This window comes from Sorex fumeus, unplaced genomic scaffold, assembly GCF_029834395.1.
Source record: "Sorex fumeus unplaced genomic scaffold, SorFum_2.1 ptg000018l, whole genome shotgun sequence".
Classification (NCBI taxonomy): domain Eukaryota; kingdom Metazoa; phylum Chordata; class Mammalia; order Eulipotyphla; family Soricidae; genus Sorex; species Sorex fumeus.
The window spans coordinates 34,192,918-34,209,969 of NW_026606075.1; the positions used below are offsets into that span (position 1 = coordinate 34,192,918).

Consider the following 17,052-nt stretch of genomic DNA (forward strand, 5'->3'; position numbering starts at 1 on the left):
TAATGCACTCATATACTTATAGGATTATGTATATATCTATACATATGTATTTTTTTAAATTTCAAATAATCAAAGTAAGTTTAACAGATTGAGTTTTAGTTTTCTTGACAAAATATTGAAGTTTTTATTACATTCGTCTTGCAAAGTGCTTACAAACTTAATTTTCTCATTTTAACTTGGTTCCTGACTTAAGTAAATAAGTGATTACACACAGAGAAAATTTTATGATATTAATGAATGGTTTAGAGTTCAAATTAATCATTAGGAGATAGAAATCCTTTCAATATGTCTAAAAGTCTACTTTCCAATGAAAAAAACAAGATATTTTGGCTGAGAATTGGTAAACTGTAAGAGTTTGTTGTCAACAGAGAAATAAATAACCTAAGAAATAAATTCAATTCTGTTATGTTGCTCAGTAATTGAAGTTTAAGACATGTGTACACAAATATGTAGTAATTGTGAAAATTATAAAAATTTATACTGTTAGTCATACAAGGACTAACCAAGTTTTGTTGTTGTTGACTAAGGAGCTAGAAAAAAACTGGTGTTTAACTGAAATAGTTTTAAATAAAATGTTACAAGAACATAAAAATCTAGGAAACAGCTCGCTCAGACTGAGGTCAGCAAACCAGTGTGCAGGTCAAATCCCCATTTCTATAAACACTATTATGCCTTTTACTACTGGCTTCTTCCTCCTTACAATAGCAGAGTTGAGTGTTTTTGACAGAAACCATGTGATGTGCAAAATCTAAAATGCTTCCTATTTGGTCCTTTTCATGGAGTTTGCTGATCCCGATGTTCTAAATCCTTGCAGGGGCCTTACCAAAATAATATATGCAGAAATTGTACAAACGTCTTTTACATAGAACACATGAGGTAAGGAGCGATAGCACAGCGGGTAGGGCGTTCGCCTTACAAGCGGCCAACATGGCCGACCCGAGTTTGATTCCTCCGCCCCTCTCGGAGAGCCCGGCAAGCTACCGAGAGTATTGGATATGCCAGACACAGTAACAACAAAGTCTCCAATGGAGACGTTACTGGGCCCGCTCAAGCAAATCGACGATCAACGGGAGGGCCTTTACCTTTACCTTTACATGAGGTAAAATCCACAGATTTGTCTTTTCAAAAAAAAATTTTAATATCCTGTTTTACAGAAAAGAAACTTACATAATATATATTTTTGCTATTGACTTGGTCTTTTTTACAAAGGTGACAGAATACCAAAAGTCCTGTGAAGCTCAAGGAAAAGAGTAACATTGGGAATTTTTCTTCAGTTTTCCACTTTCACAGCTGAAGAGACCACACAGACTTGCGCAATGTCGTCGTATTCGTATGTTCTCTTTAAGAACGTGTCTGTTAGTCTTAAGCCGGAAACACTCTATTGTGAGAAAGAAAATAGGTCCAAATTTTCACTCACTGCTTATTACCACAGAGAATATGGTATAATATACTATGGATTAATGAATACTGGAATTATTGAAAAAAGAAAGCATACTTGCAGTCCTTGCACTGAAGATAGCAGAGTAAGGGCAAGGCAGAGAGAGGAACTTGGATGTAGCTTTCCGAGTTGTCTTCCCGAAATGCCACACCAGTGGATAGAGTTGGTATTGCACATTTCCAAAACCAGATCCATGGTCCGTTCACTGCTAGAGGAATCAGAAAAAAGGAATAAATCTTGTTCCTTTCATAGACATGCTATGAACTTCTTCTGAGATTACCAGTGACTTTTTCTCTAGGAATCCAAAAATTAAAAAACAGGAACAAATGCAAGGCAAAGGAATTAAAAAAAATTTTTTAGTGAAGAGAGAAATTGGGGAAATAGAAGGAAAGGGCATATTCTAGGGTTTAAAATGTAGAGACTCCTGGGCCGGAGTAATTGTATAGTGAGAAGGGAACGTGCCTTGCATAAGGCCAACCTGGGTTCAATCCCTGATATCCCATATGATCCCCAGTGAACTGCTAGGATTAATTCCCGGGTGCAGAGCCAGGAGTAACCCCTAAATATCACTGGGTATGCCCCCCGAAAACAGAAAAATAAAATGTAGAGGTGCCTAATTTGTCCTTCTGGATACAGGCCTCTCGGTTCAAACACTTGCACTCTCGTGTTGATTTGTAACCAGGATGTCTATCTTGTTATGGTGAATTCTTCCTACTCCAGTTAGGTTGTCCTCAGGAGAGATAAACTAAATCTGGCTCAGTTCTTTCACTATTTAAACTATCATTCTGTAATGCAGAAAAATGTAGAAAATGACTGACACAATTTCTAAAATGTAAACAGTGGGGGCTAAAGCGATAGTACAGTGGGTAGGGTGTTTGCCTTGCATGCTGCTAACCCAGATTGGCATCCCATCTGGTCCCCCGAGCACCAACAGAGGTAATTCCTAAGTGCAAAGCTGGGAGTCACCCCTGAGCATCACCAGGTGTGATCCAAAATGGAAAAAAAAAAGAGGAAACACTGTGCAGGTTTGTTCAGTGATAATATGGAGCCACTTCTGCTTTTTTTTTTTTTAACTAATTATTACCACCTTCTAATTATTATTAGAAGGTAACTAATTATTACCACCTTCACTTAAACATGTTAGTAAAATTTTTAGTGACAGTGTGAACATTAAAAATAAAAATTACCCCAAAGACTCATAATGAAAGTTTCCTGCTTTACCACTATTAATGATTACTTTTGACCCTTCAGATGCACTTGGCACAGTTCTGATTTTAATGTAGTAGTCCTAGCATTCAGGACTTGCAAACAAGAAAACTTTAATATATTTGAAGCTAGCTGGAATATTGTGCCTACATTAGGAATAAACACAGTAAGTTAATTTTACATGTTTATATGTCTGAGTATGTGTGGAAAGGGAATTCCATAACTGAGTAAGCTTAAAAATCTAAGAAGTAAGTTCTTTATAGAAAATCTTTCTTAATCAACCAAATTAAAAAACAAAAGAAAGTTTTTTCTTTTTAAGATAGCACTTCAGTATATGGACATTAACTACATACTGCTAGAGGAATCAGAAAAAAGGAATAAATCCATATCTCAAAAATTTAAAAATGTAAGGAACATTCCTTCACTTGGTGGGAATGTCATGTGGTTCAGACTGTAAGGAAACTTCTTTAAAAATCAAGAAAATGGGGGCCAGAGTGATAGAAAAGCGGCATGTGGCTGACCCAGGTTTGATCCCTGGTGTCCCTGAGCCCACCAGGAGTGATCCATGAGTGCAGGGCCAGGAATAAGCCTTGAGCACTGCTTTGGCGTAAAACAAAACAAAAAACAAAAAATTAAGAAAACAGTAAGGAGACTTATTTATTTTTATTTATTTGCTTTTTGGGTCACACTCAGCGATGCTCACAGGTTACTTCTGGCACTGTACTGATAAACAATTGTACTATCACTCTGGCCCCCAGGAGACTAAATTTAAACAAATAAACAAAAAACAACAAACCCAAACTAAAATAAAGTTTCCATATAACCAGTGATCCCACTTCTTAGTCTCTATCCCAAGAACACAAAAATTACTTCAGAGAGATACATGCACCTGTGCACACTATTGCACCAACCCAAAGGTCCACAGCACATGAACGGATCAAGAAGCTGTAGTACGCGTACACAATGGACTACGTGCACCATAAGAAAAGGTGAAACCTCGCAGTTCAGTGTGAGATGGAAATGGAGGGCATCATTTTAAGTGAAATAAGTTAGAGGGAGAAGGACAAATACTGGATGATCTCACTCCTCTGTGGTATATAGAAAAACAAATCAAGGGAGTGGAAGATAAAACCCTTGGCCTTTGCAAAATCAAGATTACTAAGTCTGGAGGTGGGATGGAGGAGTGGACTAGACTCAAAGACAGTGGTGGTGACAGTGCAGTAACTTGGTACATCAAAACATATACATTAATGCATGTATAACATGTTACAGCAGTAATTATGTGACCTAAATTACAATCAAAAAGTCTAAATGCACACTCTCCATGCTCAATATTTCTTCCCTGGGCATATTATTTCCCTGGTGCCTATGATGTTGCAGACGACATTTATATTATTTGGGGCCAGAGAGATAGTATGGAGAAGGTGGGGTCAGTGAGGTAAGGCACTTGGTTTGGATATGGCTGAACTTGGTTTGATCCCTGAGCTGAAAACCACCAGCATAACTCCTGAACACAGCCAGTTATTAATCCCAACCTCCTTCCACCACCCAAAGAAAAAGAAACTATACTGAAATTTGTTATCACAAATAAGTGATGTGTGATAAATTTTTATTTAATAACTAAAATACAATACATTTATTTGTTATCACAAATGTATTTGTGATAGCGAATAAATGTACATGGGACAGTTTAGGTAGCTTTTTAGGGAAGTTTAAAAAAGTTTTTTAATGATGAATGTATTTCCTGTGTTTTCCTAATGATAAAGTTAGACTGGGTATGCAGTTTTAAAATATTTTACATTCAGAGTATGAGGGCTGGGATTCGTCACTACAACAGTATCAAAATGGCCTAGATCATAAATATTCAGGGGTAATACAAGTAGAAATAAAGTAACAGGAATGGCTTTATAGTTCGTTTAAGCCTTGAAAGCCTCGTGCTCTTTAATCTCCACTAGCTAGATTATACTCTATTCTCAAAGCATTGTTTTCCAATCTATATTGTTCTGCATATTAATAGTCAACTTAACCTTTTGTTTGTTTGTGAGGCACAACTGGGCTTTCTTCTGGCAGTGCTCAAGTGACCAAATGCAGTGCTGGGGATCAAGCCTGATTTGGCCACATGCAAGACTTTCCCACCATCCTATCTCTAGCCAATTGCGATCTCTTAAAACTTTAACTCCTGTACTCTCACTCTGGTCCCTGTCATTCTTTTTCATTTGGCTTTTAGGTATGTTCAGGTATGTCTCAGAAAAATCTTAGCATATTAAATGTGTTATTCCATGGGATCTAAATTTTGTTCTTCACCTGAGAACATTCTTCACTATCTGAAATGTAGAGGAAATGTAAACAAGGAAAAGAACATGAACTCTGAAGTCAAATACACATGGTTTCAAATTCTGGCCCTATCTTTCTAGTTTTCTGAGCCTGAAAAGGTCCCTGAGTTGACTTTTTCTTTTTTTTTTCTCACAGAACATAGGCAATTATTAACAGCCTCATAGGGCATGCTGCATGAAATAAAACCAGGACATATAGTATAATGTAATACACATCAACAAGATGAGGATCTTTATAGCAGTCAACTTCAACATCAGGAAGGGCTGTATGTCATAGGGAAACTTAAAAGGAGACAGCATCTTTAAAAGAATTGAAAATTCTCTTGTAGGCAGGTGAGGAGAAAATCCATAACACTGACATTACCTGCAGTTTGTTATCTTACAGGTTATATGAAAAGGTTCTTCTAGGTTTACGGTATCTGGAATTGCCTCCAGAGACAGTCTGACATCGCCATAACCTGGAGCCTATGAGAAAAAGCAACACAATTAACATGCATCTCTTACAAAATTTTTCCATTTTAGTGAAGGTACCATACCAATACATCCTCTCAACAACTGTTAAGTATCCAAGCTAATGTTCTGAGAAGATGCTTATTTTTGTGCCATTCTTTCTCTTTTTTGTTCTGTGTGTTTCTTGTTTGTTTGTGTTTTGGGCCACACACAGCTTTGTGCTCAGGGGTCACTACTGGCAGTTCTCAGAAGATCATATGTAGTGTTGGGTCATATGTAGTGTTGGGGACTGAACCTGGGTAGGGACATGCAAGGTCAATACTTTAACTCCTGTACTATCCCTCTGGTCCCTGTCATTCTTTCTTATTTGGCTTTTAGGGCCATACCCTTTGGTGCTCAGGAATCACTCCTGGAGGGACTTGGGGCACTGGGGTACATGTAATACTAGGGACTGAACCTGGCTCAGCTACATGCAAGGCAGGCACCTTACCTGCTGTATTCTTTCTGGCTCCACCTTCTGCCATTCTTGATGCTAACTTCTGTTAATGCTACTGCCTTCAGAATAATACTACAGATGCTGCTTTATTTTTATTTTTACTTTTTTTTAACTCCATGTCTCCATGTTCAGTGAAGTTAAGATGAATCTTATAGGTAAGTAAGAAACAGATTTCAGGAGCTGGAGTGACAGTCCAGCAGGTAAGGTGTTTATGTTGCACACATTTGGTACCCAGTGCCCCACCAGGAGTGATAGTTCTGTCTTAAATAAGACAGAAAGCTAACAGCTGCATGAGCATATGGTTTGCATGCAGGAGGCCAGGGTTCAATCCCTGACATCACGTGTTTGATACCCCAAGCATCACTGGGAGCAACTCCTGGACACAGAACCAGGACTAGCCCTTGAGCACTGCTGGATGTGGTTCCAAAAAAGTTTGAAAAAAAAAAAAGAAAATTTTGTTTGTTCACAAGAAATATGGATAGGGGCTAAAGAGATACTATAGCAGGTAAGGCACCCACCAGGAGTGATTCCTAAATGCAGACCCAGGAGTAACCCCTGAGCATTACCATGTAAGGTTCTCTCTTATCTTTCCCCCACCACCAAAAAGCACTGTAGCACTGTCCTCCTGTTGTTCATCGATTTATTCAAGTGGCCCAGTAACGTCTCTATTGTGAGACTTGTTACGATGTTTGGCATATCGACTACGTAACAGATAGCTTGCCAGATTTTGCCATGCAGGCGAGATACTCTTGGCAGCTTGCCAGGCTTTCCGAGAGGGGTGGAGGAATTGAACTTGGGTTAGCTAGGCCAGCCATGTGCAAAGCAAATGTCTTAGCTGCTCTGCTATCACTCCAGCCCAGCTCACCACCAAAAAATAAAAAATAAAAAAATAAAATAAAAGAAATATGGACAGGGATGGGCCATAGAAACATCAAGTTTTAGAATAAGTCATGGTAGAATGATAGCTAACTGCTGTATTTTAAAATCTATACAACCAATTATTACCTGAAAAGTTTAGTGGGATTCACTTTCTGAGTTTCAGATAACTCAAACTTTAAACATCCTTAAAAGGGAAAAACTTGAATGAAGAATGAGAAAGTTGGGGTTTTACAACACTGCAGAAAGCAAACTTTAATACACTGAAAACTGGAAGGAGCAGTGAGCATGAATTATATACGAGGAAACAAAGGATAAACTTGTTTTAATATCTCTGTATAGTAAAAAAAAAACCTGTGTATTAAGGATAAGTTAAGAGTTAAACAGTTTTCATTTACTTCTAGGTAGAAATATCAATTTTTATACCTACAGGTCAGTTTGATTATTACTCTTTTATCTCTTATCCTCCAGTAACACTAATTCATTTTACATGCTCTGATTTTCAGTGATTAAACTGGTAAATTCAAGTTATTCTATCATACTCTTTCATGCTAAAACTGCAGATGAAGTTTTCTCCAGACTTACCATTCTTTGAAGTTGGCTGGTCTGTAATCTCCCCCTTTCACCTAAATTTGTTTTCCATACGATGTCCAATTTTCCAATTACTGTCACTCCCTTAATGATGCCTGCTTTTTCTGCAAACTCCTTCTTGGGCTTTAGGCAGTACAAGTACTGGCGTGTATCCATTGGCTGCAGATATGTTCTGGATCCAAATGTAGTTATGCTGAGAGGGGTGGAGAGAAAAAGGGAAAGTCCTCTAGCATCTTGTAAAGGAAACACCATGGCTATAAATGGTTTATCTGGATGGAAACTGAATGCTATATTATCTAAAATCTAGTTCAGAACATGTTGGTGGTTCCAAAATAAAGGAAAAGAACTAAGCATACTTCAAAAAATTTTTTTTCAGTTGCTAAGAAAAATCTTTAGGTTCTTTATGACAAAAAACAATAAACTGTATATCCATCAATCACCTGAGAAATGACATATTTTCTTCAATGTTTTCCTAAGTCATGGAGTATATGGGAGGTTATGAACCTTTTGGTATCCAATCATCAGAAAAGATTAGAACCTTAAAGTGGAGGGTGAGTTGATAAAGGGAATCAATTGCATGATGGTGATTGGAAAGTAAGCTTTCAATCTGCAGTACTAGAAATCAAACCCAGGGTCTCAAATATACAAGGTAGGGGCTGGAGTGTGTGGGGCACCTGCCTTATGTACAGCTGACTAGGGTTCAATTCCTGGCACCACACACGGTGCCACCACATTACTGAGCCCAGCAGGAGTAATCCCTGAGCTTAGAGGCAGGAGTAAACACTGGGCATCGCTAAAGTGTGGCCCAAAACAAAACAAACGAACAAAATCAAATATACAAGCCATACACTCCATCCCGGACTCAGATTCTTAGCCCTTGAAGTTTTTAGTGGTGCTTTCATTATACAAATGTCAAACTGTAATGCTATAAAATGCATCTGACACCTATATACTGATTTTAAATCTATGTTAAACTCTGAAAAATAACTAGGGCCCCAATAACCCTGTCCCATTTGTCTAAAATTACCTCCTCCTCCAAAAGTTTAAAATAAAAAGAAATATCTATCTAAAGTCATTTTTAAAATGAACTAAGAATGAAAATGAATGACATATTTTCCTCAATGTTTCCCTCAGTCATGGAGTGTATGGGAGGTCATGAACTTTTTGGTATCTAACCATCATAATAAGATAAAAAGTAAATTAGATTCTTTTTTCACATTAATGTGACATTCACATTAATTCAACCTTGGATTTCCTTATTCTTCCTCTTTTACCTACAGAAAGAGATGGTTTTCACTACATATATATATATACATACACATATATATATATATGTATATACATGTGTATGTGTGTGTGTGTGTGTATTTCTATGTCCAGATGAGAGACTACTGCATGAGAGAATTATTTCTTTTAAAACTCATCCTCATTCTAACATCTTGGTCATTCCTTTGATACTTTAGTGTTACCATTTGCAGGACAGGGGTGAAAGAGTCCATATTTACCTTGCTGAAGCATTTTGAAAATTAAAAGAACAAATGCTTCAAGCAACTGAACAAAATGTAAATGGCTAGTACTTTTATTTTTATGTGGAGGACCATATAAAGAGGTCAGCACAAGAGTCATTCAGGGCAATTAAATGATTTTGTGTAATTCAGTAATGCGAGATAGATGCATGTCAGACAGATATATGCACAATACAGAACAAGCCTTCATGTAAACTATTGATTTTACTTAAAAAGTATAAATGTTGATTCATCAGTTGTACAAATGAAACATTAAAAACAAGATGTAAATAATAAAGGACAGTGTGCATGGGAACTCATGCTGAGAAAACTGGTTTGCTTTTTGATTTGAAGGTCACACTTGGAGGTGCTCAGGGTTACTCCTAGCAGTACCCAGGGGACCACCTACATGCAAAGCTCTGTGCTCTAGCCCATTAACCTCTCTCTCTGGCCCCAAAGATAAAATGTTTTCTGATAATACAACTCTAGAATTGAATGTATTGTACCTTTCAAAATATGAACAAACACTTTATAATTCATATTTACCATTTTCCAGCTTGGTTGACTGAATTTAATTCTGCCACATTGTACATTATTGATGGTTCCAACGAAACTTTCTCCATGAACATCGGCGAGGTTGTAATATTCTGAATCTGGGCTTCCAGAAACACTTCATCAGTCTAAAGATATGAAGAAAATATCCACCAAAGAGTGGTGGTATTTACCAATATTTACCTTAAGAAAAATAGCTACATGAAAAAATATTATTAACCACAAATGTGATTAGTTCATGCCTGCAAATCAAAGTTACCATAATTAATATAAGAAATCTTCACCCTAACATAATTTAATGGGGCAAAGTCAAGTGTTAGTCAACTTGTCAAACAATGGATGGGGGAATAATGATAATAGTTTTTGTATGAATACACAAGAATATTTTCTAACTGTAATCCACTCAGAAATACCCCAAATCTTCTAGTAAGTCATAAAAATGTTAAAATGGGATCCTGTGTGATGACGATATCTATGCACCAATCAGTTCCCTGTTATTTGCCTTCGTTATCAACATTACATTATTCCACACTGTCACATTATTTCAATTTAAATATTTTGGGGCTGCTATTATTATGAGTAACTTAATTTTTTGAGGGGGAGAAAGTTGGGCCACACCTCACAGTGTTCAAGGATCACTTGTCACTTCTGGCAAACTGAAGCGGAGTTGGCTGCTTGCAAGTCAAGTGCTCTGACTCTGGCCCCAGGATTTAGCTTTTTGGGGTTCGTCTGCTTTTGGGGCCACACGTGCCGATGCCCAGCTTGCTCCTGGATCTGCACTAAAGGACCACTCCCGGTGGGCTTGAAGGTCCGTATGTGCTGCAGACCAAATCCGAGTCAGCCACATACAAGCAAGCTGTACTATCACTGTGGTGTCTGTACATCTGTACTTTTACCGACAAGTTTATTTCTTGACTATGCTAAACATCCTTTTGATAGAATTTTTCATGATTTTTGTGTGAGAATAGCAGTCCCCCTTTACCCAGTTTTACTTTGTTCAAGTTACCTGCAGTGTACTGCAGTCCAGAAGTATTATGTACATCGAGGCATTTTGAGAGAAACAAAGCACATTTACATAACCTTTATTCTCAAAACTGTTCTATTGATCAAACATGGGCCGTTCTGTGCTCGGGATCCATTGGGATCATACCTAGTAGTGCTAATGGGTACCATGTAGTGCCGGAGATCATGATCAATCAGCATGATTGACAGGCATGTGTTCTATCACTGGAGCTTTACTTAGCCCTAATTTTTCTCCATATTATTAGCTATGATTGTTATTCTCTTACTGTACCAAATTTAAAAATAAGCTTTGTCATGTATGTGTGGGAAAAATAGTATTTGGGGTTCACTACCACCTAAAGTTGCAGGCATGCACTGAGGGTAACGTATCTCATATAAAGGGGCACTTTGATTTTAATACAAATCTATATGAAACATTATATGCTGAGGGTATGCAAGATTTAGTCTGTTCAAAAGTTTCAAAGTAATATACAAAATCAAACAAAATAAACTGACCAAATACTGGCATTGATAAGCTTTTTAAATAAATGCCAAATCCAAGTAAAAGGACATACTTTGTAAAAATATAATTTAACATAGAATAAGCTAAAATAGATAGCCCTAAGCATGTGCTCAAATGAAAATAGAAATGCAATTATTTATCAGTTTATAACAACATAAGGGCATTACTTTGTTCCTTTTTTTCTCAAAAGAAGTATATCCCATCAATCCATTGCTATAAAAATAAAAAAAAAAATACACCCACATTGCAATTAAAAAAATTAATTTTCTGCATAAATTCAGAAAGAGCTTAGACAGATAAAATGGAAGAAAAACAAGCAACATAATGGAAAATTAAGTTAGTTGGAACAGTTAGTACGAAGTAATTTGACATCTGAAATATTAAGGGGTTCAGTGCTAAGGCAATGCGACTATAATAAGTGCTAAGAGATATTTGAAAATATGATTTGACCCAACTTGGGAAAAATTGATTTTCTTCTGAAAATCCTTTTTTTTTTTTTTTTTTTTGCTTATCTTTTTCAGTGCGGTCACACCTGGCGATACAAGGGATTACTCCTGGCTCTGCACTCAGGAGTTACTCCTGGCGGTGCTCAGGGGACCATATGGGATGCTGGGAATCGAACCCAGGTGGGCCGCGTGCAAGGCAAATGCCCTACCCGCTGTGCTCTCTCTCCAGCCCCCGAAGTGCAATCTTTACACTTGACCTGGACTTGAAACTAAAACTGCTGATAAATTTCAATGAGTTAGTTTATTCAAAGAACTGAAGTCCAGTTGGACACTTTATTGCACAATGTTGAAATTCTAACAGATCTCTCTAGAAAAATCTAAAGAATGATAATGTGAAAAGAACACTAAAATAAATAATTTCAATTTGACACTTTAGCCATTGATTTTTCTCACAAAAACCAGAGAATATAAAATGTACAAATTATATACCTCCTTTTAAAGCCAAATAGCTGGTATTCACAACTAACTTTTTTTTCCACTATGTTTAATAGAGAGTTTAATTAGGCAGACAGTAAAAAAGTGGTAAGGAAAGCATATAAATTTATAATAAAAAATCAAATTACCACAGAACTGAGGTCACTCTAATGGAAAAATAAAAAAAGAAAAATTAGAAAAATCAGAATTAAATGTTAAAGAAAAAGAACAACTAACTTTAAAATAAAATGCATTTCTGCATTTTTAATTAACTAAACAAGACAGCATTTTTAGTAAAACAAGAAGGTAAACAGAAAGCAACATGAAAAATATGATAAATAATTTTTTCTAAGAAGGTGAAACTGCTAAGGTTAAATGAACAGAGAAGAACATTATAGATACTTAAACAGGAGCAAATATTCAAAGGTTACATCTGAAGGGAGAGAGGTCTAGCTCATGCCTTTCTAGCTCTGTAAGCTTTCTACCTACACTGTCATTCCATACAGATTCTTTATACTATGGCTTCGGAATAGACTTCTCTTAAATTTACTGAATGGAGCCCCTTTTTCAATGGTGATCAGAGTTGGATCATTCTCTAGGACAGGGGTGTTGAATGTCCAGCCTGTGGACCATATAGGACCTTCAATGTAGTCTGGCCCTGGAACATAAAGGAACAAGCACATAGGTTTCCTGGCTGCCCGCAGCCTGCCTGCCTGTGTTGTATGGCTGCAAATGTAACAAGTACCCAAATGGCCCTTAACAGAAAATAAGTTCCGCACCCCACACCTAAAATCTCCTTGAGTTTTCTAGTTGAGATCAACAGTAGACTGGAATTCTAGGCTAGATAAAAAAATATTTGAAACAACTGAGAATTTGCTCTTCTTGTTAATAGATTTTATAGTCTTTTCCTGTCTATATTTCTAAAACTACTCATCACGGGCCACTTCACTCATTCCGTCTTTTTTTTTTTTCTTTTTTAAACAGGGACCGTATTAAGGTAGTGTCTGCACCTGGGGTCACTCCTGACACAACCCAACTTGCATGGCTGGTGGTACTTGGGGGCCACTAGTCACATCCAGCAGTGGTTGGACGTTACCAGGACTATACATAGTGGTGTCTTGGAGTTACACAGTGCAAACTTCAGGGCTTGCACAAACTAGCATGTGCCCTACCCCTTAAACTCTCTCCTAGCCAAGCTACCTATTTTATGAAACATGGGTGGAAGTAATTTTCCACAAACGTTTCCAGAGAAGTACTCAGTGTACATCCCTAGAATGTAAGTATACCAGTGGGGGAGATGCTTAAATATGTGGTAACAGTCTCCTCCACCAGTTCTTATTCTTCAGTATCTGGCATGGAACTCTACCCAGCTGACTAAACTTTTGAATTCTGGGTTGGTGAGATAGTTTAGCGGGCTGAGTGCACGCCTTGCATGTAGGAGCTCAGGTTCAAGGTCTGGGTTCAATCCCAGCACATAGACCCCTGAGCACAGGAAGGAGCAATGTCTTCCTCCCCATCCTCAATACAGAGCTGAGAGAAACTTCCAAGTACCACCAGGTATGGCCCCAAAAGAAAAGGAAAAATGTTTAAACCCTAACTTCTAATGTGACCAATCTTCAGGTAAGGATTTCTTATTTAAGAAGACTATACTAAATTCTTTGTTAAATTTGTATTCTGTCATTTATACATTGCTCTAACTATTAGAAACAGTACAATAATACATGTTTGAGGCAAAGTGAGACCAATAATAGCCTCTGGGTAAGGACTAAGGCACAGAGCAGACCTACTATTAGAATGGTTTACTAACACCTACAATCTCCTTGAGTTTCCTGGTTGAGAACAACAGTAGACTGTCTCATTCTACAGACTGAACAGTATTTATTTACCCAACAGATTAATATAAATATCTTAAAGACTCTAAACTCTATTTTTTCTCTCCTGCTTTGAAAGCTATATTTTTTAAGAGTTCAGAATTTTATTGAGTTTTTTTTAAGCTGAGGTTTGTTGGCAAAGTTCAGATTAAAAATTATGCCTCAAAGGCTTAAGTAAACAAAAATGTTATTCTTAAAAACAGAATTTATATACAAAAGTAAAGCTTGAGAATGAATGTGGATTAATGAAAAATTAATTACTTTTTGGTGAGGTAGAATTGTGGGATTTTCCCCCCTTTGGGGGAGTATGTCATAAAATTGCTAGCAATTAAAAAAACTATTTGCAAGTATTTATAGATATTAGTGTCATAAAACTTGAAAAGTATCTACTTGAACTACCACATTAACATATGTCTTCTTAGAAGCCAATTATAGGGGAGAAAAAGATCTACTTACAGCCCCGTTTATTTTTAATTTTGTGACTTATTTCACAGACTAAGTTACAGTCTCCCCTCATACTGTGAACAAAGTCTTTTCTAATCAAACACTAAATTAAAACAATTTGAAATTTACCAAGCTGAATAACTGTAACATATGCAGTAACAAATACAAGCACTATAGCACTGTCCTCTCATAGTTCATCAATTTGCTTGAGCGGGCACCAGTAACGTCTCACAACAATTGTGAGACTTGTTACTGTTTTTGGCATATCGAATACGTCACGGGGAGCTTGCCAGTCTTTGCTGTGCAGGCGAGATGCTCTTGGTAGCTGCTGGGCTCTCCCAGAAGGGCAAAGGAATCGAAGCTGGGTTGGCCTCGGGCAAGGCAGTCGCCCTACCCGCTGTGCTATGGCTCCAGCCCGACAAGTACAAGAAGAGTGGTCAATGTGGTATTCCAAGACCCTTACTACTCCTCAAATAAACATCAGTTCTTTAAACATCCAGAAATTATCTTGCTGAGATTATAGCCTTCCAACAAAGACATATGCTTCTCACATGCACTCAGTATTCCATGTGCCCTGCAACTCTGCTTGGAATACTTTTATTCTCCGACATTTGCCTATTTTCAATATCCACTCCTTGGAGATGCAGCTCCAGTTCTTCTCTTACAAGAACTTTTTTCACACTAAAATCTCATCCTCAAGGTATCTATAACACATCTTTTCATAGCATTCTTTTTAGACTCACCATATAGTATGTAATTTTGTTATTTTTAAAAACTTTTTCCTTTTCTTCCAATAGACCTTTGGCTTCTTCATGTGCCTCATTTTAAACATCATACTAATTCCAGATGTAGTACAAAGTTTGTTGTACAAAGTAAAAGAACTCAGATCCTGACAGTAAAATACGTCAAATTTAACACGTGATTGATAATTTCTGAATACTGTTTGGTATTAGAATAATAAAGATGTAATTTTCATTATGAAAGATACATTTGAGTATTTTTGTATTTAAATATCACTATAAAACAAAAGACTTAGGGGGTTATCAAACTCAGCATGAAATCTGTTATATTTAAAATGCAGAAGTTAGGATAAAGTAAAATTTTGTAAAACAAAAATTACAGAAATAGAATATTCCTCATACAAAAAAATTTATTTTATCTCTTGTTAGCAAAGAAAACAGTTAGTCCAGTATTCTAAAAAATTATTTTTCTGCAAATTCTTGCCAAACTTGTTTGTTCCAAGAAACATTTCAAGTTATTCACTAAACTCAGTGATCCAAATTCCAGCCAGTACACTGATTTCTGACAAAAAAGAGTTTCATGTGCTGAGCTTTATTTGTCAATATTTTCCTATGTGAATATCGAATATATTTGTGGGGTTGGGTTAGCAATTCGGCATTTTTGTGATAAGACCACACTAAATATTCACCAGATTTTTTTAGATAGTAAAACAATTACATGTGTTTACAGGACAATCATTTAATGAAAGGGAGTGAATGACTCACAAAATTAACACAGAATAAAAAATTAAAGTATACTGACTCCACATAAATTGAGAACAGCTGATTAAAAGAGAGCTACAATGAAACTATTCACTTTGATTAGACTTTACGTTCATTTTTAAAAATGCAATTCAAAGCTCTATCAGCAACTTATTTCAGTATGGAAAAGAAATATAGTGCACCAGAATTTTAGTCAAATAAGATCTTATCTGAAATCCCATTAAGTGTTCAAGACTTACCTCTGCATTGTAAAATTTGGTTTTCACATCCAGTGGTTTGAGAACCTAGTTGAATAAAGTTTATCGATCAGAGAAGAGTCTTATCATTTGACCAATTATTTTTATTCTTTCAACTCATAAGCTTAAACTTGCCAATGGCATTTCCACAATTTTAATTATGAAAGACTTTCCCATTGTGTGTTTGTTACTATTGCAAAATCAGAGAGAGAAAAATGTATTAATTAAAAAAAGGCAACCTTAATGTCTTGATGGATTAAGTGAATGGATTAAGTGAATATGGCTAAACTGAATATACAAGTTTTCTGTATTTTTCAATATCTGCATTTCACAAAAAATGGCTTATCAATGTAATTGAATAATCTTTTACTTTTTCTTTTAAAGGGTTGGTAGAGGCTGGAGAGACAGTACAGCAGATGACAGGGTGCTTATCTTGCACACCGCTGACCTGGGTTTGCTCTCCAGCCCTCCATATGGTCTCCACAATCTTACCAGGAATGACCCCTGAACACAGAGCCAGGATTAAGTCCTGAGTAAGCCAGTAAGCCCTGACCACCACTGGGGGTGGCTCCAAAACAAAACAAAAGGTTTGCAAAATCTTAAACAAGAGATGTAGCAAAGCAAAAATAATTTTTTTTCTTTCCCTGTTGATAGTGCTATATCTTCCACTTAAAGAGGAATAAAAAAAGAATACAAACACATACACACACACTATATATATATATATATTATATTATATACATATATATGTGAAGCAATAATACAGTGAGTAGAGGGCTTTGCTTTGAGTATGTGGCCAACTTGGCTTTAATCCCTGGCATCCCCTACAATCCCCTGAATACTGCCAGAAGTGATCCCTGAGCACAGAGCCAGGATAAACTGTGGGCACAGTGGGGTGTGCCACCTCCCAGCCAATATACCATCATACACAGGTGCCACCCCACTCCCACCAATATATCATCATATACAGAACTATATTTAAATATGTGATCGTCTCATCTCCCCACCTGCATACATACATGTTAAACCAGTAACTTTTTAGCTATTTTAGACAATGTACTTTGAAAACCGTGACCTAAACATAATTCTCACTACAATCCCTGTGAC

The 17,052-nt window shown here is 36.7% G+C and overlaps 1 protein-coding gene across 5 annotated transcripts in view; it reads right to left on the reverse strand.

Moving 5' to 3' along the window:
- Positions 1-1,119: 1,119 nt before the first annotated feature.
- TRAPPC13 (trafficking protein particle complex subunit 13) overlaps positions 1,120-17,052 on the reverse strand; it is a 44,521-nt gene continuing 28,588 nt past the window's right edge. For 2 of the 5 annotated variants that reach the window (XM_056112645.1, XM_056112640.1), the window contains exons 7-13: positions 15,949-15,993; positions 12,042-12,059; positions 9,442-9,575; positions 7,385-7,583; positions 5,342-5,442; positions 1,496-1,646; positions 1,120-1,378 (exon numbers count right to left, since the gene is read on the reverse strand). In XM_056112645.1, the coding sequence (XP_055968620.1) occupies positions 1,271-1,378; positions 1,496-1,646; positions 5,342-5,442; positions 7,385-7,583; positions 9,442-9,575; positions 12,042-12,059; positions 15,949-15,993 (756 nt within the window). In that variant the 3' untranslated portion in view covers positions 1,120-1,270. The remainder of the gene's footprint in view (positions 1,379-1,495; positions 1,647-5,341; positions 5,443-7,384; positions 7,584-9,441; positions 9,576-12,041; positions 12,060-15,948; positions 15,994-17,052) is intronic. The other 3 variants (XM_056112642.1, XM_056112644.1, XM_056112643.1) reach the window with 3 other exon arrangements.